Source organism: Vombatus ursinus, unplaced genomic scaffold (genome assembly GCF_900497805.2).
Source record: "Vombatus ursinus unplaced genomic scaffold, bare-nosed wombat genome assembly UNPS02014797.1, whole genome shotgun sequence".
Classification (NCBI taxonomy): domain Eukaryota; kingdom Metazoa; phylum Chordata; class Mammalia; order Diprotodontia; family Vombatidae; genus Vombatus; species Vombatus ursinus.
The window spans coordinates 13,676,199-13,699,110 of record NW_020954575.1 but is presented as its reverse complement, the minus strand read 5'-3'; the positions used below and the strand labels follow the sequence as shown (position 1 = coordinate 13,699,110).

Here is a 22,912-nt window from a genome sequence, read left to right as displayed (position 1 = left end):
CTTTGAGACCTAGTTCCAATCCTCTCTCATTAGAGTAGCCTTCAAAAACTACTCTGGTGCACAAATATTTCTTTTCCTTCTCTGAATTCCTACAGTGTTTACTGTCTATGCCACTCATTTGGCTCTGTTTCAAGGATTGCCATGAGGGTTTTTATGTTTTTGTATTTAAATCGCATTTATCTCTTATATTATCACTTCACTTTTTATATGTTTCTGCTTTTTCTTCCCAATCTGGATTATAGGGCAGCTAGGTGGTGCAGTGTATAGTGCACTGGCCCTGAAATCTGGAGGACCTGAGTTCAAATCTGGCCTTAAGTCAAACACTTGATACTTACTAGCTGTGTGACCCTGGGCAAGTCACTTAACCCCAATTGCCTAAAAATAAAAAAAAAGAAATTATCTAATCCAATTTGGATTATATATTCCTTGAAGGCAAAGAATATAGCTTGAAGCTTTCTTATATACCTGATGGTACCTAATAGAATGTCATGTATTAGATTTGTAGAGTACTTTAAGGTTCATAAATTGTTGTAATTGTAACAAGCATGTGAAATAGGTAATGTAAAACTTATCTTCATTTTATAATCAGGATTAGAACTGTTGCCTAGGCCTCTTTCCTTTCTCTCCATTTCATTCCTCCCTGTGGACTTTTCTCCAGTCTCTCAAATCAGGCCATATAACACAGGTATTGCTATTTTATTTCCAGGCCCCAAAGAGTGCACAAATTTTTGCACAATTTTCCAGTTGATGAAATAATCTTATTCTAGTAGAATGTATTTGCACAATTTTCCAGTTGATGAAATAATCTTATTCTAGTAGAATGTAAGCACTTTGAGGGCAAAGACTAGGGTTTTTGTTTTTGGTCATCGTATGATCAATGCCTAACACATAGTGGTGCTTAATAAACATTTTTTGAATAGAATCTAACTGAATATTCATTTTGGGGCTTGTATACATGTGTATTTGTAATCATTGCCTTTAATTTCCCTTTCCCCCAAAAGGATACTTGTATAGGTATAATTGTTGTTCAGTTGTTTTTTAGTTGTGTCCAACTCTTCATGACCCCATTTGGGGTTTTCTTGGCAAAGATGCTGGAATGATTTGCCATTTCCTTCTCCAGCTCATTCTACAGATGAGGAACTGAGGCAAATGGGGTTAAGTGACTGCCCAGGGTCACACTGATATTAAGTGTCTGAGACCAGATATGAACTCAGGAAGATGAGTCTTCCTGACTTCAGGCATGGCACTCTATCCACTGTACCACCTAGCTGCCCCATAGGTGTAATTATTGGTATTTCTTTCTTTCTCTCTGTCTCTCTCTCTGTCTCTGTTTGTCTGTCTGTCTGTCTGTCTCCAAACTTACATTGTTTTGTCCTTTCATCCTATTCTGCACCACACCTACACTACCATATATTTGGACACATATTCCTATTTTGAATTTCCCTCAGAATATTTTACATATGTTGGATGCTATGCCTTTTTTGGAGGGTGTGAGCTTTTTAAAAAAGCCTTAGAATCAAAATACCTAGTGGATTATCATCCTGGTTCTATGACCTGCCAACTGTGTGATGTTAGGCAAATAATTTAACTCCTCTGGGCCTCACTTTCCTTATCCCAAAACTGGAGATAATTGTACTTTTCCTGCATACTTGTAAGAATTCCCCATACCATACAGTTTAATAACCATGGTAATGTGCTCAGAGTTAGCTGACATTGAATCAATACCTGATGAATTGACTTTAATTGTTCAAAGAAAGGATTCTACCTTTCTTAAAGAACTTCTTAGCTATTAGTGGATACTAAACCATTCTTTATTTTTTAGGCTTTTTAAAGGAACCTGGTGCTCTTGGCTATTTGGAACTTTTATGAAGATACACCAGCAGAAAGAAGGTTGCCCATTTTCTTAAAGATCAATAAGCACAAAGTCCTTGAGCACCAGGAAGTCCTTATAGGGGTTGCTTACCAGCATAGCCAATGTGGTAGTTCATCGACTTGGGATGCCCCCACTCCTAGATCCCATCAAGTACCTTTTGGGGGGAAGGGCATTTTGATTCTCCTGACTCCCAGATCTCTGGTCCTGTGTACAGAGCTGCTTTCAATTATGTAGCTCCAGTCCCACTGCAAAGTGATAATTGGATTACTGTAGAGTTTTTCCCCACAGCCATTTAATACCTAATGGGGCCATCGCTATAAATTATATGTCCCTCAGCAATTTTCATACTCTAACACACTTTAAAACAATTTGCTGTTAGTTGTTTATTCCTACAAATTTGTGTTGCTTTAGCTGAAATCAGTGGAATCAGTCTCTCAAGGAGGCAAATAATTGATTCTTTTAAGAGGCCTAAGCTCATACTTTATTTTTTTCAGTCTAAGTTGCAGCTTCAATAAACTTTATGACCAGTCTGAGATAATTGTTTTCTCTTTTCTGATTTCTAGACCTTAAAAACAACATATTTCCCATATGCTTTTTCTTACCTCTCTTCTTCTCTAGCTTTAGACCTATACTATCTGCATCAACTTGAAAGCATCAGTTTCAGTTCAAATAAAAACATTTATTAAGCAACTACTATATGCTGAGCACTGTGCTAAGTATTGATTATATATGTACAAAAAGAGAAAAGTAAGGAAGGGGAAGGAAGAAGGAAAAGAGGAGGAAAAAGAAGGGAAGGGAAAAGAAGGGGAGAAAAGAGAGGAAATGGGATAGAAGGGAAGAAAGAAGAGGAGGGAGAGGAAAGTAATAGAAGATAAGTCCTTGCCCTCAAGGAACTTATATTCTGTTGTCTTTCCATAAGTTTCTTGCATTGGTCTCATTTCTTTCCCAGGTTTCCCCTCACCATCTTTATTTGATTTTTAAATAATTTTTTTAGCTCTTCCAAGAATTTTTGTTGGGCTTGTGTCTAATTCATATTCCTCCCCCCCAGGCTTTGCTTGTAGCTGTTTTGACATGTCTTCTTCCAAGTTTGTGTCTTGATCTTCCCTGTCACTATAGTTGTTTTTTATGGTCAGGTTCTTTTTTGTTGTTTGCTCATTTCCCCAGCCTATTTCTTGACTTTGAGCTTCATGTTAAAGTTGGACTCTGTCCTGGTATAGGGCTAGGGGGCACTGTCCCAAGCTTCAGTTTTTTGTTTGTTTGTTTGTTTGTTTTTGCTATTTTCAGAGATAGTTCTGAGGGTTTGTAAGTTTTCAATGCGTTAAGGGTGTCATCCAGGGAGAGGTGTGGTCATTGATCTCCTGGTCTATGCCCTGGTCCTCATCCAGGAAGGGCTCCTGATCCTTTTCAGCCAGAAGTGATACTGCTCCTCAGGGGCCTTGCTCTCTTGGGACTGCAAGCACTCCTCTCTGACCTGGAACTTCAACCCAGAAGTGGGTATAGTCAACGAAGTTGCCAAACAGTGCCCTGTCCTGTGCCCAGTGCTAGCATAGGGTCTCCTATAATCTCTTTCTGACCAGTTGCCTGATTCCTTCACCATCTCTGGTTTACAAACTCCTGAAACTTCTGTTGCTGGTGCTGTCACTGACTCCAAGGTCCAGAGTTGGTGTTGCCACCATATGGACTATAGGCCAGTTCTCACTCAGGTGTCATAGACCTCTCCAACCTCTGAAGTTGTTTTGGGCTGGACCTTTTGTTGGCTCTGCTGTTTCAGAATTTGATTTGAGGTGTTATTTTTAAATTTGCTTGGAGGGGAATGTTGTGTGAGCTTGACTGCTTCCTCTACTTTGCCATCTTGGTTCTGCTCCCTGGAAGTTCTAAGTTTACATTCTATAAGTAATCTTACATTCCATTTCTTCTTTTTTTTAAATCAAAGAACATAAATTTATTCAAGGAATTGATACAAATATCTAACAAGAACCATACTTCCAATAAATAAATGGTTAAAGGATGAATAATTTTCAAATTAAGAATTATTAACTATAAATGACCATTTAAAAACATTTTCTAAATCACTAGTAGTGGGATAAATGAAAAAGGTCTCAGGTTTTACTTTATACCCTATAAATTCACAAAGATAACACTCTCCCACCAAAGGGAGAAGAGTCAGTGTTGAAGGGGCTGTAAAAAGGCAGACATACAGGTATGCTGTTGTATATTTTAAATAACCATTTAGAATTTTGTAAGAAAAGTGATAAAATTTCCATACCTTTTTAAAAAAAACTATTTTTTTATTCTGGACTTAAGAAATAAAACAAGCATATCCATAACATAGTAGAATAGAAAAAAGATGACTATACATGAAACTGCAAATACATACATATACAACTTGCTATTCTTTTAAAATATATAATAAAGTTATCTATAACTCTTTTTTTCTTTTTTCCCCCTTTTTCCCCCCTCCCGTCCTAAAAATGGCTACTATTAGATACAAATGTGTGTGTGTGTATGAGTATGTGTATGTAAAACCTTCTATGCATCCATTTATTTATCTGCTCTTTCTCTGGATGCAGAGAGTGTCTTTCTTCATATGTCCTTTGTAGTTAGTTTGGGTATTTATAATAGTCAAAAGGGCTTAGTCACTCAAAATTGTTCTTAAAACAATCTCATTGTTATAGTATACAACATTCTTTTGATTCTGCTCATTTGTCTCTTCATTATTTTGTGCAAGTCTATCTATGTTTTTCTAAGATCATCAAGTTCATCATTTCTTACAGCACAGTAGTATTCCATCACAATCAGATACCACAACTTGTTCAGCCATTCCCTAATTGATAGACATCCCCAACATTTCCAGGTCTTTGCTGCCACAAAGAGAGATGCTATAAATATTTTAGAACATATAGGCTCTTTTCATTTTTTTCTAATCATCTTGGGAAACAGACCTGGTAGAGGTATTGCTGGGTCAAAGGGTATAGGGCAGGCAGCTTAATAACTATTTGGGCATAATTCCAGATTGCTCTCCGAAATGGTTGGATCAGTTCACATTTTTATTCCACTTCTTCCTTAACAGATGTTTTGAGTACAGAGAATCCTAGAGCTGAAACCCTGAGATGTCAGTCAGCCTATCTCTCTGTCTTCAGGCTGAACTGTAGTTTTATCAGTACCACTGAAGTATAGTCTTTCTTCTTACAATGAAGGTTACTTACTAAGAAAGCTGCCTACTTAGAAAGTTTCCAAGAATCTAGGTAATGTACTCCATTAACTCACAAACTCATGAAATGTCAGAGCTGGAAGAACCATTGGGCACAACAGTCTGTAGCACATACATAAGAGGCATCATGATATAATAGAGTGTGCTGGCTTTGGAGTCAGAAGACCTGAGTTTGAATCTTGACTCTATTACTAACTGGATATGCAATCTTGGACCAATCACTGTACCTATCTCGGCTTTAATTTCCCCATACGTAAAATGACAGCACAGGGAAAGTGTATTGGATGGCCTTTAAGGTCCCTTCCAGGTCCACACATATAACCTAGGAACAAATGAGGTGATGAAATAGAAGGAAGTGATGTGTCCAAGGTCACTTATCTAATTAGTGGCAGAGTCATGACTAGTCTTTTGATTTGAATCCCATTGTTTTGTCAATAATGTCATGGTTTTTCTTGATTTCTCTCATTTTTGAATCAGAAAAATTCTACAGCTGTTCACCTACACCCTGACAAAAGGCAATGACATCTGTTGACCCATAAATGCAGAAGTCATAGGTGATCATCTGAGTTACACAAATGCTTTTTCTAAGATGCACCCTCAGCCTGCTCTATACTGAACTGATATACCTTGATTTTCTGTACCCTGGCCTCTACCCTCTCTTCTACCCAGTGATTTGACCTCTTTGGCTCTTTTGGTGGGCTTATCATCAATCAAGAAACATTTATGAAATTTATTATGTGCCAGGTGCTGTGCTAATGGCTGGGGATATAATTAGAAGCAAAAATATGGTATCTGCTCTCAAGGATCTCACATTATAATATGGAAGATAACACACAAACAAGTATCAGCATATAAGATATATACAGTGTCTCAAAAATCTTGGTAGATTTTTCAGTTTTAATAGCTTAAAACTGCAATAAGACTTTTTAGGACACCATATATAGAGAGTGTCGATGCGAGCTAATCTCAGAGGAAAAGCACTGGGGTAGTGGGGTGGAGAGGGAACTGAAAAAGGCTTATTGCAGAATATGGGGCCTAAGTGGAGTCTTTAAGGAAGCTTGAGGCACATAGTGTTAAGAATGTGTTGACATAGTAGTTAAGAATTCCTGAAGTTAGGAATATTTGAGTTCAAATTCTGCTCAGACACTAACTCTGTGACCTTGTGGAAATCACTTAACCTCTTTGGGCCTAACCTTCTTCAATCCACAAAATGGAGATAATGATAACACCTACCTCCCAGAGTTATTATAAGGATAAAATGAGATATTTATAAAGTATATTGCAAAATTTAAAGTGCCATCTAAATCTTAGCTATTATTATTATTATTATTATTATTAGTAGTAATAGTAGTAGTAGTAGTGACATTGATGCCAAGGAAACCAGGGAGTAGAAATGAGAATATTCCAGGAATGAGGGACAGCAGGAAAGCTAATGTTGCTGTAATACATGGAGAGGAGTTAAGCATAAGAATACTGGAAAGGAAAAAGGGGCCATATTGTGAAGGACTTTAAATGCCAAACAAAGATTTTTTTATTTGATCCTGGAGGTGAAAGGGAGGCACTGGAATTTATTGTGTAGTAGGAAGGGCAGTGTGTAAAGTGATCAGAAGATCACTTTGGCAGCTAAGTAGAGGTAGTGATGACAACAAAGCTATATAAAGTTTGTACAGCTTTGTAACTACCTCCTCTTTTTCCATCTCACTTGAGTCACACAACAACCCTGTGAGATAGGTATTATTATATAGGTATTATTATTCCCATTTTATACATGAGGAAACTAAAGCCAAAGAGGAAAGTAGTTCAGGAAATAAAAAGAACTCTGAAAAAGGATTCTTGATTGTTCTATTTCCTCCAAGGTTCTTTCCTTAAATGCTTTTGCCTTCATTTTCTTCCCAAATTTCTTTGTGTGTATGTATATGTAGTGTGTGTATGTGTGTGTGTGTGTGTGTGTGTGATGCTTTGTGTGTGGTGTATATTTGTGTGTGTATGCTTATCTTCCACCTCCATGATTTTTCATAGACTGTCCTCCATTCCTGGAATCCTCTCTGTCCTCACCTTTGGCTCTTGGAATCCTTTCTTCTTCTTTTTTTTTTAACTTGGAATCCTTTTGACGCTTGCCTGTGGTCAAATATCTAGTGTTAGAGGTGGGATATGAACTGTGGTATTCCTTACTCCAAGTCCAACACACTAACTTGAATCCATCTTCCCTGAGTCATTGGAATGTAGATTTGGATTTGGAAAGGGTTTCAGAAGTCATAGCTTCTACTTCCTTCATTTAAAAAAAATGTAGAAACTAAAGCGTAGGGATATCATGTGATCTACCCAACAGCATATAGAAATGAAATGGCAGTGTTAGGATTTGAACTTACTTCTTTTGCTTCCCAATGCAGTACTCTTTCCACTGCAACACATTGCCTCCTTGTTTCTACAGTATCCCTGGACACCTTTGAGTGACCTCTAAGACAGTAACTTCCAGCAAGCTACCATTTTGTTTGCCATGACTACATCTCCCAGGCCTCCCAGACAGAGTTCTGGATTACAGCCATCTTGTCTTGGTGGTTGAGATAGCTTATTTTTGTCTAGACTCAGTTCTTAATGTTACAATTTATACCTAAGTCAACAAATAATGGAAGTTCTTTTCGAATATTCCCCCCTCCTGCTAAAATATTTGTTTTCCTGTGCTGCTTTCTTTATGTCAACCAGCCATCTAGGCTCTCAGACTTGATTAGCAGATTGAAAGCCGTCCTTAATAATGACTGTTGATTTTCCTTTCTTAAAGGAATAGACATCTGAATACATACATATGTTCATTTATCAGAGCTCCAAGGAGGTGTCCAGGAATTCTGTATGTGGGACATGAATAATTTTGTGAAAACGTGGGTGCCAATTGTGTGATACATCCACCCAGCTTTATAAAACAAAGTAAATGATTACCATCAATTACAATAACATCATTTGACAAGCCTGCAATTAATCTGCTGCTCTTCGGATAACTGTTGTTGCACATTGCCAGTGAAAATGCCAGGCATTAATTGACTCATCACTATCGGCAGTGATAGATAGTGCAGATGGTAATTCGATTATTCATCTTCAACAATGTAAATAAACTTGCTGGAAACCATTTTTCAGGTTTCCCTCAAAGGATTCTTCAGAATCCACCAACAAAACATGAATATGTTTAAGCACGAGAAATAATGGGATTTTAGTTAATGCAGCAAAGGTTCAGATCTGCCCAAGAAACTCCAGAAATACATCATGTTCTATGCACAAAATGTATAGAACAGAAGTTCTTAACATGGATCCTGTACTTTCAGATAGATTATGAACTTGAATGGGAAATAAATTACATATTTATTTCAATATAATTGGTTTCCTTTGCCGTCCTATATATTTCATTTTATGCATTCACAAACATTATTTTGAGTAGGGGTCATAGGTTTTACCAACTTGCCAAAGCAGGGTCTATGTCACAAAAAAGATGGAAAATATCTTAAAATGGAAAGTATCTTGTAGATCATTGAATCTAACTCAGCATGATGAGGCAGAAAGATCACTGAGTTTTGAATCAGTGAACTTGGGTTCCAATCCTGACTGCTCCTTACTAACCATGTGGCCTTAGAAAAATCACTTGTTCTCTCTGGGTCTCAGTTTCTTCATCTGTAAAATGAAAGACTTGTCCCAAGGTCTCCTCTAGCTCCAAATTAATGAGTCTTATACTTTTTCATTTTACATCTAGGCAAACTGGGGCTCAGAGATATTAAAGTGATGTACCCAAGGTCACATAGCAAGTTAATGACAGAGTCAGAATTAGATGCCACTTTTCCTGATTTGGATTCCACCATTTTCCCCACTGCATTAGACTGTTTTCTTAGAGTCCTGCATGGTGTTCTGTATGATAATCAGACAAGATTTCTCCTTGATTAAGACATTCTTATAGTTTAGTTTCTTTTCCAGCCCACTAAGGTGTCCTTCTTTAGTCCAGTAAAGCTTTATTAATTCATACTTTACTCATTTGAATTTTAAGACAATTTAGATAATGACTGGACTTGTTTGCTTTAATAATTCCATTCTCCATTTGGGAATATAAGTTAATCATATAAACCAGACTACTCAATATGCCAGAATTTAAATTCTCAGTAAAAAAGCTTGTTTTTAGGTACCCTCCAGTACCTAGAAGTAACCATTTGCATACTTCTGGCTAGCTAATTACAAATCATGCTTATTTATTCATTAAAAAACAGGCAATCTATAAGGACTTCTAAGAGGCTATGTGCTAGCCTTCTTGAAAGCAACATGAACTTGAAAGCAATAAAACTATGTTTCTTAATATAAACATGCACACATATATGGAAGAAATCCCAAAAGCTTTAGTGCAGTTCTTAAACTTTAATAGCTTATAAACCTTTGCTAAGATTTTTGGGACACTGTATATAACTAGACAGACATAGAGAGAGATAGAAAAATGGAATAAGTAGAGGACAAACAGGATTGAAAAGTTCACTATGTTAGGCAGGATTTTTTTTGCAATTAGTTTGAGATTTTACTTTGTCACCCAATACCCTATCTACCACCACCAAAAAAGGAAATCAAGAACAGAAAATAATCAAAGTAGATGAAGAATGAACATTTCCATATAGTGCCCATTTGGATGGGCAGCCCATTGAGTTAGTCTATCAGTATAAATATCTCAGATAGGCAATATAGATATCTCAGAGGGAGATCAGATTGGATCACACTTGAGAAATTACACAGAAGTTTCAATGATCTCAAACTTTTCCCTTCTGCCAAAGTCTATCTTTTCAATATCAGATTTGTCCTCATTATGCTTTGTTGCTATAGATAGTGGAGCAGCATGCTCTCAGAAGAATCAAAACTGTAGACGGCTCAAAGGACAATGAAGATATTTATGGTGGGGCTAAGTTGGCTAAAATATAGCTGTTATGAAAGAGGCAGCATAAAAGATTATCAGGGCCACATGTGACTAGAACAGGAGAAGGGCCAATCATGTAGTGAAAATGAGGGATATCAGTTTAAACAATTTAGAGAAAGAAATGTAGAGACTGAAGAGCACCCGGGACAGAGCCTTGGGGTACTTCAACAGTTAAAAAGTATGATATGGATGATGAGCTAGCAAAGGAGTCTAAGTAGGAGTGGCAAACCAGTGAGGAAAAGAACTGGGAGAGAATAATGTCACAGAGAGGAGAGAATATTCAGGAGGAGGGGGGTGATTAATAGGTCAAAAGGCAGTAGAGAGATCAGGAAGGATGAAGACTAAGGGAAGAACATAATATCAGACTTGGTAATTTAGGGATCATTAGTAACATTACAGAGATCAGCTTCAATTAAGTAATGAAGTTGGGCATCAAAGTGCAAAACATTAAGGAATGAATAAGAGGAGAAAAAGTGGAGACCGTGAGTCTAGGCTGCTTTTTCTGGGAAGATTTTGGCTGAGAAAAGGAGGAGAAATATAAGATAATGACATGTGTGTGTGTGTGTTTGTGTGTGTTTGTGTGTGAGATAGGTTCTAGTGAAGGTTTTTAAGGATGGGAGAGACTTAGGCATATTTGAAGGCAGTATGGAAGAAACTGACATGTTGGGAGGGATTGGAGATGGACAGCGAGGACAATTGAGACAATAATCTGCTGGAGAAGATGAATAGGGATGGGATCAAGGGCACATAGAGAGGGATTGGCTTTGGGAAGAAGAAAGGCCACCTTATTGCAAGAGGCTTGGAGAAAGGAGAAATATGTATACAATATTGACATAAAGAGAAAGGGACAAGAGAGTAAATGGTGTAGTGCCTTACCATTCCAAAGTGCTGTTACAAATATTATCTCGGGGCACCAAAGGAGTGATAAAGGTATTTGCTAAAAACTCAAAAATAGAAACTAGTAGCTGTACTATTTATAAAAGAACTTTGACTTGATGATCACTTTTGAGTTTAATGGAAAGAAAATGGGTTTAATTGGTAACCTGCTTAGCAAAGATCATGCCACAAATGACCTTAGCTTAACAAATTCTGGTTAGCTTTCTCTGGAGTCACACAAGGCCACCCATAATTTACAGGAACACATTGTGACACAGCTGTCTTATAGGAGATCAGTCATACAAGTTTGGCATTTGACAGTTATTTGACATGTGTTAAAATTGGGTCTCATGACATACATATGGCAGGCGGGGCTGTTTTTGAGTTTAGACTATGATATATAATACATGATTCACCAGTTGTAGAGGAGGGTTTTATAAGGAGGTTCATAGTAGAGGTGAGGAGTTATGGTTCAAATACAATTCCCTAAGAAACTCTCCGAGGATGGGAATCATCATCTCCTAGTCAGCAAAAATCAAGTTTTTAAAAAATCCTTCCTTGGTATCGGAGCATCCTCAGCCCTATTAAATTATAAGAGAAGACTGGAACCACTAGAACCCATTAGAAGCACTTCATGGACCTTTATGTGGCATGTACTTGCTATATCCACCAATTGTATCCCTGGATGTAGGTACCAATTCTTGTGAGTGACAATTAGATGAAAGTTCCTTTCTCCTTGGAAAGGGAAACAGCTTACATCAACAATTCCAGTTAGTTCACATACCTCCCCAGAGAAAGCCTGTCCATTGAGTAGATGTTCTGACCCCTGGCTGTCCTCACTTCCAAAATGTAACCGGATCTCTTCCAGGCGATGACTGTATGTCATGGGTCCTCCAGATATATTGACCAAATGTTCCTTGTCGAGTCGGAGGGACACATGCCTCCCTGTGTTGTACATGGTCCCACTGACCTGAAAAACAATCCGTGAAAGAATAAAGGTAAAGACTTTTTCCTTCCCATTCTACTTTTCGCAAAATAATCACAAAACTTCTTAACAGATTTGAAGCAATACATCTCAAAAAAAGGTGTGAAATAATTTACACATGATCCTGGGGGCTGAATTTTGAATAATTCTTTCTTTATTTATTGAATATGAATTCCATGCTTGTGGATGGAGAGCTACTTTCTCCAATGAATTTGAGGTTTATGCTCTTAAACAAGATTTAATTCATAATTAATTTATCAAACATTCATCAAGCACCTATATATGCAGAGCATGTTGCTGGGCCCTAGGAATACAGGGCTCAACATAGACCTTGCTTTCAAGGAGTTTGCAATACAATGATGGAGAGCAGGAAAAAAAAATACAAATACCTAAATGCAAAAGAAAGGTCCAGGCAAAGCACTATGAGAAATTTTAGGAGGAAGAAATCACTTCTATATTGGGCAGGAAGAGGAAGAAGGTTATATTCATGGGGTAAATAGGATTTGAATTGGATTTTGAAGGAAAGGAAGGATTTAAAAATATCATTTATATCTTTTTAAAAATATCTTCTACTCCAAAAATATCACTTCCCCTCTCCAACACAAGCCATGCCTCTTAATAAAGACTAAAAAAAGAGAAAAAAGCAGTTTTGTAAAACTAACCAAGACATTGAGCAACCCTGAACAGTATAGGTAACACTTCATGCACATAATCCCCATCTTTAATAAAGGAGGGAAAGAGGTGTATTTTGTCGACTCTTATCTGGAGCCAACTTTGGTAATTTGTAATTACACAGAATTCATTTTCATTTGTTGCTGTTGTTTGGAAAGGATTTCAACAGACAAGATGGAGAAAGGCTTCACATACACAATGGCACATGAGAAAAAGTGGATTTTCAGCAGATAGCGATAGGCATATTTTGCAAGTACTGTTTCTATGACAGCAAGATAAGGAACACCACTGCCTCCAAAGTACTGAAAACTGAGTACCACACAGAGAGCAATGAAGAGGAAAATGGTGGATATGAGCAGGTTACAATCAACAGAGAACAGGGGTAAATGTCATCATCAGGTAATTATATGATAAGAAGAGGAGTTGATTGAATGGTAAGAATGGGGAATGACAGGTGGACAGCCAAAGTGCTCCATTGGTACATTTGGGATGTCAGGAAAAAAGAAGGCCTTCAGCACATTAGGTGGACCCACTTTGTGGATCAAAACTTTCAAAAGGACAAAACCAAGAGTTAAATTAGATGACATGGATGAGTTTTGAGCTATGCTGTTGATTTACTTGTACCATCTCTTTCTTTTGCTCCTACCTATAGGCTGCTGAATGGATCTGGAGAAAGTCACAGCATTGTGCTAATTGGGTATATTATAGATTCATGTTATCCAATTGGGCACTCACTACAGAAAGGCAGTTTTAAAAAAAAATTTCTCAATTATTGATTATCTTACTCCTCATAGAAACTATTCCAAACATTCTTATCCTTCTTGACCTATCTGGTGCATTTGATACTGATAATCATCCTCTCCTCCAGGACACTCTCTCTTCCCTGGGTTTTCATGGTATTACTCTCTTAGTTCTCCTACCTGCATCATTGCTCCTTCTCAGTCTCCTTTGCTGGCTTATAATCTATCCCATTCCTTTATTACTATGGATTTCCCCCAAGGTTCTATCCCAGGCTTTCTTCTGTTCTCTTCTCTTTCTATACTCTTCCTCAATAACCCAATCCATGTCCATAGGTTTAATTATCTCTCAACAGGTTCTATATATCCAGTCCTAGCATCTTTCCTGAGTTTCAGTCCTGTAGCATTTATTGTCTATTGGCAATTTTAAAGTAGATTTCCTGCACATATCTCAAACTCGTTATGTCCAAAGGGGAAACCATTATCTTTTTCTACCCAAAAAGAAGGTAGTTAAAAACTTTGGGAGAGAGATGAAATTCACTGGAGAATGCAGGAGGTCATGAGATCAAGTGACTATTAAATGGGCTTGTCTTTGTCAAAAGAGAAGGGCTATCTCATTATCCAAGACTGCAGGAAAGAAGTTTGGGTCAGGGGATAATGTCAAGGGAAGGTACATTTATATGGATTATAAAACATACTTTCTCTGAGATCTGAATAATGCCAACACTGAATTAAGGAAGAGAAAGTGAAGGCACCTTTCAATTTAAACATTAATGATGTATTGTGTTTCATCTTGTCAAAACTTAGCTCCTTTCTCCCTCCTTTCCTTTCCAGGCTCACTCTTCCATTCCCACGTTCTGAACTTCCACAAAATGTCCCTACTTCAGTCTTACCCTGAAACTTCCCTCCATGCCTGGGGCCACCTCACCTTGGAACATCCAGCAGTCCCTATGTCCTTCCTAACCTAGAACATCCCTGCCCTGTGTTGTTCAGTCATTTCAGTCATGCCTGACTTTTTGTGACCCCATTTAAGTTTTTCTTGGGAGTGATACTAGAATGATTTGCCATTTCCTTCTCTAACTCATTTTACAGATGAGGAAACTGAGGCAAGCAGGGTTAAGTGATTTGCCTAAGGTCACTTACCTTAGGTAAGTGTCTGAGGCCAGATTTAATTTTACAAAGCTGTATCTTCCCGACTTCAGGCCAGGCACTCTATCCACTATTCCACCAAGGTGTCCACTCTACTGTATCAGCTTCCTTCTTCCACTGGTGATTTCCTTTATTTGGAACTAGCTAAACTACATTCCTTTCCCAGCTGTGCTTCTGTCTTTCTGGACTTCAACACTATACTACAATTTAGATACCTTCTCTTCTCTTTCCCTCATACCATGCTTTTTGTCTTGTGTTTCTATTGTAAATGTATCCCTAGCACTTAGCACAAAGCCTGAACATAGTAAATACTTCATAAATGCTTGTTGCCTTGCCCTGCCTTGCCTAGATGAATAACGTGGAAGGAGACATATGACAATCTTAAAATCCCAGGTGAGGAAATCCCAGGTGACGTCTGAGTGTGATATAGATGCTCCATGATCTAGCACTCCTGTCCCTCAGCTGTCTCCTTCCTCGTCCTCCTACTTTCACTTGCCCACTCCCACAATAGGATTTGCATATGCTCAAAGGATCAGTTAATGAATGGGTATTTATTGACCTTCTCCTATGTGCTATCTACTATGAGGGATAAAAAGGAAGTAGAAAATATAGTCCTTGTATAACAGGAATTTGATGCATTCCCATATCACTTAATACGTAGGTACTCACATAGTAGGGAAACACAGGATGTCTTTTCCCAGAAGCAGGTTCCCACCCACTCACATGGATGTTTCCATCTCGGGAGTGCAAAGGTGCTTTAATGCTTGCCCAGATCTTCTAAGATGGAAGCATCCATGCAGTAGGGGAACACAGAATGTCTTCTCTCAGAAGCAAGTTCCTGGTACCTCCCACATAGGTTATGCATTTATCAAAGTCTTGTTATACTTGTCCTCAAGGAGCATACAATCTAAAGCAAAATCTTCTAAGAAGTTCAGCCATAATTGGGGGGAAGGGGAGGCAGAGCAGAGAACTGGGGAGTAGTTAAATAAGCCCTAAGGAATCTGAGAATCACCAACTTTGAGAGCTGGAAGAAGCCTGAAGAGACTGACTTTCTCTTCTTTAATATGCTTCATGTTAGCGCTGTCATAAGGGAGAAGATTTATAACCTTAGTTTCTTCAAAGCCTTCTGTTTCTGGCACTCAATTGAGTTTTTATGGCTTGTGGAGAATGATCAAATATATTTGCATATATTGACACACAGAAAACCTAGAAGCAGTGAGGAGAGAGAGACAGAGAGACAGACAGATAGACAGAGAGACAGACAGACAGAGAGCTCTTTGAATCAACCTAGGGAGGCTAGCTAAAGAGCTGGCTTTTGGTGTGTAAAGGAGGTCTCTGAAATTTAGGAATTTATATTTTTTATGCATGGTATAGTGTTCAGCAAAGAAGACCCATTTAGGAAAACTGTGTCTCTGTGTTCTAAATGTTTTCACATCTCGCCCTCCCTTCCCAATTCTGTCCACGGTAGATGGAGTGGGATGGGAAAAGGAATGATGGTCTCCATTTTTCATGCAGCAACATTGAATGGCAAACTGATGGAGAAGCAGATGGAGAACTGATACATTTGGGATTTATCTCAGTGGTATTACAGCCCAAGTGCCAAATCCAGCCCACTACCTACAGGCCAAATTTTTCTACTGGATTTGGCCTGTGAGCTATAGTTGGCTGACCTCTGATCTATCTAATTGATTGTTCACTAATCCTAAAATGAGCTTACTCTTTTTTAAAAATTTAAATGAATTTATTTATTTTTAGTTTTCAACATTCACTTTCATAAGATTTTGAGTTTTAAGCTTTCTCCTCCTCCCTCTCCTCACCCCTCCCCAAGACAGCATGCAATGTGATATAGGCTCCACATATACATTCATATTAAACATATTTTCACACTAGTCATGTTGTAAAGGAGAATTAGAACCAATGGGAGGAATCACGAGAAAGAAGAAACAAAACAACTAAAAAAAAGAGCAAATAGTATGTTTCCATCTACATTCAGACTCTATAGTTTTTTTCTGGATGTGGATAGCATTTTACGTTGTGGGGCTTTTGGAGATGTCTTAGATCCTTGCCTTGCTGAGAAGAGCTAAGTTTATCAAAATTAATCATTGCACAATGTGACTGTGTACAATGTTCTCCTGGTTCTGCTCACTTCATCAGCATCAGTCCATATAAGTCTTTTTAGGTTTTTCTAAAGTCTACCTGCTTATCATTTCTTATAGCACAATAGTATTCCATTACATTCATATTCCACAACTTGTTCAGCCATTTCCCAATTGATGGGCATCCTCTCAATTTCCAGTTCTTTGCCATCACAAAAAGAGCTGCTATAAATATTTTTGTACATGTGGGTTTTCCCCCCATTTTTATGATCAATGAGCTTACTGTTGATCTGTAAATGATGAATACCCCTTGCTTATCTTTCTATGTCATGGTTGAGGGGTTTTGCTCTGGTGTTTGTATGTTCTTATAACTGGAAGCTAGGTGGCACAATGGATAGGGTGTCGGTCCTGGAGTCAGAAAGACATAAGTACAAATCCCTCAGTCACTTAGTAGCTGTGAGACCCCAGACAAATCACTCAATCCTTCTTAGTCTCAGTTTCCTCATCTATAAAATGGGAAAAATAATAGCACCTACCTCACAGGGTATTTGTGAGGATCAAATTAAATAACAAATGTAAAGTAACAGTATGCAAGTGATACGTAAATGCCAATTATTACTACTACTATCATCATCATCACTCAATCTCCCTTTGAGTATAAGTTCACAGAGGAATCGCACTAGGTCTACATAGCTCTATCTAATTTGTGCCAAATCGGATCTATTCACTATTCTCTGAATATCATATGGACAATCCCTGCCCACTGCTTTTTCTTATTACACTTACAGGATCAGAGGATTTAGAATTGTAAAGGGACCCTAGAGGTAACAAGTGCCTCACAGGGGCACTGTAAGAATCAAATGAGATCCTATGTGTAAAGAGTTTAGCACAGTGACTGACACATAGCAAGTGTTTAGTAAATACCTGGTCCCTTCCCTTCCCTTTAGAGGTCATCGAGTTCTCATTTTTCATTTGAGGAAACTGAGGCTCAGAAAAGTTGGGTGCCTTGCATAGATCACACAGGTTATATTAAAAGGCAGAATTTGGGTTTGGAATTAGTGCTCTTTCTGCTGCAGTAAATCTGATTGCTTCCCTACTTGGGATGCCATCTCCACTTCTCTCTACCCAGCTGATTTTTGACAATTTTCCAGCACCAGCCCATAGTCCCACCTGCTCCAAGAGGCCTTCCCTAACCACTTCAGTTCTCACTTACCTCTGAGTGCTTAAAGTCTGAGGAAATTTGGTGCCTGGCATGTACTATCCTGCATTGTTAGTGAACTTTTTATTTGTGTATATCTTATTTTTTCCAAAGAGACTGTAAATTCCTTGAGGTCAAGGGCCTGATCTTAGTTTCCTTTGTCTCCTATAGTCACAATGTCTAACACCTTGTGATTCCATCTGGGGTTTTCTTGGCAGAGATACTGGAGTGGTTTGCCATTTCCTTCTCCAGCTCATTTTACAGATGAGGAGACTGAGGCAAACAGGGTTAAGTGCCTTGCCCAGGGTCACATGGCTAGTCTAAGGTCAGATTTGACATTAGGAAGATGAGTTTTCCTGATTCCAAGGCCTGCGCTCCATCCACTGTGCCACCTAGCTGCCCCTTGCACTTGCCCTGGGAGGCACAGTGCCTTAGAAAACCACACATTAAAATTATCTGTGTTGTATTATATTTATATTCATTTTATTAAGCCTTTCCCAATTATATTTTAATCGGGTTCAGGTAGCACTGGGAAGTTTTGCAGATCAGTGAATCTGACACCTCTGTTGTACAGTACCAAATCACATGGCTTGCATGTACTAGGTATTCTATAAATATTTGCCTAGGGGCAGGTTGATGATTAGGGTCAGGTGACAGTGTTAGGACTTTGATTACAACCCAATTGCCCTCTGTTACTAATAGTCCATGAAAACATCCTGTTGCCAAAATAATAATAACGAATGCTGACCATATGATGAATGACAACTCTGCATCATGAAGACAAAATTCCAAAGTACTTCAGATGCAATAAACAGCTCCTGAAATTTTGAGGATGGAAAACAGAAAAAAAAGGAAACCGATGGAAACCCCCATATGCTACTGCTTGAAGCTTCTCCATATGTCAATCTGACCCCATGGCTCCCTGTCTCTTAACTTGGTGCCAACATGAAACGATCTGAGTGGGGTGAGAAAGCAATGGGGAGGATAGCCTTACTTTTGCCATTTGACTTTTGCTGCTTAACAATTAAAGACTGTCCTCCCTGAACCTCCCCTGAAACTGAAATAACATTAATTTGTATTAATCAGAAGAAGACGTGTAGCCAGGGTATGCTTTGTTGCACTTTAATTTAAAAGTAGAGGCTTGACAACATTATGTATGATATCTAGCCGTACATCTGCACTGTAGTAATTAACATTGCTGCAGTGTCATTTTATCTGTAATGCTAATTACTATGTTTCAAATGAACTACTTTGGTGCACAGCATGTTGGGAAAAGGGGCACTGTTCAGGCTCAGAGAATGGAAGAGGGCAGGGGACAGGATGTGCAGCCTGCCTTTTTTTTTTTTTTTGCAATGGATGCAAATCTCCATCTTGCTTTGTTTTAAACTCAAAATGAAGAGAAAAAAAAACACTTTAGCAAACTGACATGTTCTGTCAGTTGTCCCACAATGCAAGAAATGCAAGATCTCTGTTTGTTTCTGATTAAAGACATGGTGAGAATTTTAATTTCTTCTCATCCAGAAGCACAGCAGAGAAATGAACAAGTGGTAAGCTTCTCGTCTTCAGGAGCAGAGTGCTGGTATGGAAGACCTAGCTGCAACGCTTTGGGCCCCACAGAAAGCCTAGGGAAAGTAGGGGGTGGGGATTAGGAGCACAAGGAATAGTGTCACTCAAATACTCTGTATTTTAGATTCCCCACTTTTAATCATCACTTACCCTGGGAGAGGGTTGATGACACAATAGAGAGGATTTAGCCGTGTTTAATTGAACATACTGCAGGCTTTACTTTGCAAAATAATGTTTGCAAAGAGTTGAGAATAGATAATTTTTTTTTAAAGAAACTGAACCAAACTAGGGTTTGGTTTACTATTCAAAGCAGGAGTTTTTCAACCTGGGGCTGATGGATTCTTTGGGTGGTAGATTTTTGGGAGTCTGAGAACTTTGATGAGAATAATTTATTTACATTTTCAAGAACCTCCAACTGAAACTTACCATTTCCTTAAATTATAAATGTAGGCAGCGAACATTATTTTCAGAAGGGGTCCATAGGCTTCACCAAACTACCCAAAGTTTCCCTCACACACAGGTTAAAAATCCCTGATTTAAAAAAAAATTGTATGGAAATTCTTCAATGTATCAAATAATTATGACACCCTCCTATAGGTTAATTTAACTATTTCGTAAGTTTGAATTTTCAGAGACAGCAAACTCTGTTATACAGCATTTTATTAACCCAAACTCTTTAATGGACAATCTGTTATATAAATTATGTCTTATTGTAATTTAATTGTTTGAAAATGGATAATTCATGTACAGTCTAACTACTGGATATTTGATTAATCAATTCCTGACCCACTGTATTTAGTAGATGGATTGAAGCACAACTCTATCACAATATGATTTATTTACCTTAATTCTTATTCTTTTATTCCTCTCTCCCTCCTTCCTTTGATTAGACATTCTCTAAATGTCACTTAAGGGCATATCAATGTTATAGGTCTAAGTACCCACATTTAAAATAAGGTTGAAGACCACATGTGGTTCATGCCTTATGCAGGATTCTGGGTACCACATCTTTGCAAGGTCATTTACAAACTGTCCCATAGAGGAGGGAAACCAGAATGGTGAGAAAGAAGACTGGAAGCCATGACAGTTGAAAGAATTGGGGATGCTTAGTCTAAAGAAGACAAATCTTAGGGGAACATGATAGCTGTCTTCATGTATTTTAAGGGTTGTTATATAGAAGAGGGATCTGATTTTCTTCATTTTGCCTCAGAGGGCCAAAATTAGAACAAAGGGCAGAAGTCCTTCCTCCCTTTGGAAAGGGAAAGAAGACGGTCTCCCGACATAGTTGACACAGACTTTAAGAGCTTTTTGTTGCTGTACCATGGTAATAAGTGAACATTGAATAAAAATATTCATTTGAGGTTTAAAAAGAGAGAGGAAGAGAAAATAAACATCTCAATTTTTTCTAAGAGTTTTAGAGTTCTCCAAAACTAGAATGGGCTGCTTCTGGAAAAAAAAAGTGGGGATCCTTGGTCAAGTGGGAGGCTAGATGACCAAATATCAGAGATGTTGAAGAGGGGATTCTCATTCAGGTATGAGTTAGACTAGATGACTCTGAGGTCCTTTTGAACTCTACGTGTGTAACTACCTTACAATGAATGATACCCAACACTTCATTATCTAGCACCTTATGTTGCTATTTCTTACTTAAGACATATCTTCAAAGAGAACCAGAGAATAAACTTCTCTTAAGACAGGGACCAGTGTAAGTCTTAAAATCCTCTACAACATTCAACACAGTGCTAGACACATAGTAGTCACTCAATAAATACTTGCTGATAACTGGATTTATTGAGTGATGGATTAATTATGAAGGGGAGTTGGTTCTTCACCAGTACCCTAGCCCAGAAAGCCCATAATCACAAGGCTTTAATAAAGTGTTAAACTACCTTAAAACATTTGGCCACTGTCAGCCAGCTGATATCTTTATGAAGTGCAAACAAGTCTCTTAAATAAATTAAAATGAGTCACTTCAATGGATGAGTAAAAATTGGACATGCCTTTGTAGAGCTTTAAATAGCTAAGGTTCAGATAAATTAGTCAGTCCTGAGCATGAGGAACCTGGCTACTAAGGAGAAAATTACTCTTGGAAGCAGGAGAGAATTTCTCTTTCATCTCCCTCCCCATCAACCATGCCACTTTGAAGTGAATCTACTTGACCAGTAGGAGACGTTGAATTCATCAGTGAGAAGAGACATATATTCCAGACACACATGAATGCAGTGAGGCAGTCACTTGAGGGAGAAAGTAATTTCTAGAAGTAGGACCTCTGGGAGCAGAGAACGTTTCTGGCTGTAGATGTGAGCCAAGTTGAGTAATCTACCCACCAGAGATACTGTGCCCAGGAAGGAACTTTGGGAGGATTCCACGGGACAGAAATGACTTTGAATCCTGATGGTATGGGAGTTGCAAGTTGGGTTGGCCACACGAGTTCTACATGTGCCTACCTCACTACCACTGCACCCTAAATTTGTGTCTATTCTTCCCATGGATGTTGTGTATATTTGTGGGAAAATGGATCCCAGGTTGGGGGGGGGTGTTAATGTTTTGTAGTTCCTGTTCTCATGATGTTATCTTAGTAAATGCCTTTGATAGGAGTAAACTATATCGATTGACTGACGGCTGAGGGTAAGCACAGAAGTAAGGGATGTGTGAGCAGGAAAGTAGTCGCACAGGGTTACCTCTGGAACCTGAGGTCACAGTCACTCTCTTGGGAACCCAGCTCTCCAGAGAATGGTGCTAAAATTAAATGATAGAGATCCTTTCACAGATTTTGCAGGAATGTGTCATATTAATTAAATACTTGGCATTCCTAAATTATTCATACTTGGCAATCATGAGTTTATATTGTGTATCAGAGAGAAAAAAATGACCCAATAAAAACTGGGGCATATCTTTTTTAAAAACTGATTTCACAAAATGAAACTAATGAAGATCACTGGACTTAATGGAGTTAGCAAGTGTCTGTTCAACATTTATTTCTGCAGAGCAAGCTTGAATGAACATTAGGTTTAGAAATTTGAAATATTCAATGACTAGTTACTTGCTTTGCTTGATGCAAAGTGTCTATTAGGTTGCTTTTTTTCTCTTTCAAGGTAGGGAAATTCAAATATATTCCAATATAACTAAGAAATAATTAGTTCCCTATAGTTTAAGAGGAAAAGTGAAAATATGTAAAGGCTGAGAAAGAACTAAAATTCTATCTGTTTTAAAAGAAGAGGCAGCTGATTTGATTTTCTATGCAGATAACTCCCAAATCTATATTCCCAGCCTCAATCACTCTCTTATACTCCAATTCCACATCACAAATTGTCTACCAGGATATTTTATAGGAATCCCAAGTTCCACATATGCAAAGGGGAACTCTATATCTTCTCTCCTCACTCTTCTCTTCACCTAAGATTCCCTATGTTGTTGTTGAGGACCATCTTTCCAGTCATCTAGGTTCACATCCTCAAAGTTATCCTTATGTCTTCTCTCTTCCTTGATACCCATATTCAATCATTTGACAAGTGTTGTCAATTCCATTTCCGTGACATTACTAGAATCTGTCTTCTCCTCTCATTCACAGGGTCACCACTCTAGTTCAGGCAGTCAATCAATCAGTAGGCATTTATCT

General features: G+C 38.2%; 1 protein-coding gene across 1 annotated transcript in view; it reads right to left on the bottom strand.

Moving 5' to 3' along the window:
• Nucleotides 1-22,912, bottom strand: part of CA10 (carbonic anhydrase 10) — a 717,389-nt gene that overhangs the window by 152,353 nt on the left and 542,124 nt on the right. The window contains exon 4 of the mRNA XM_027870533.1: nucleotides 11,675-11,860. Coding sequence (XP_027726334.1) covers nucleotides 11,675-11,860 — 186 coding nt within the window. The remainder of the gene's footprint in view (nucleotides 1-11,674; nucleotides 11,861-22,912) is intronic.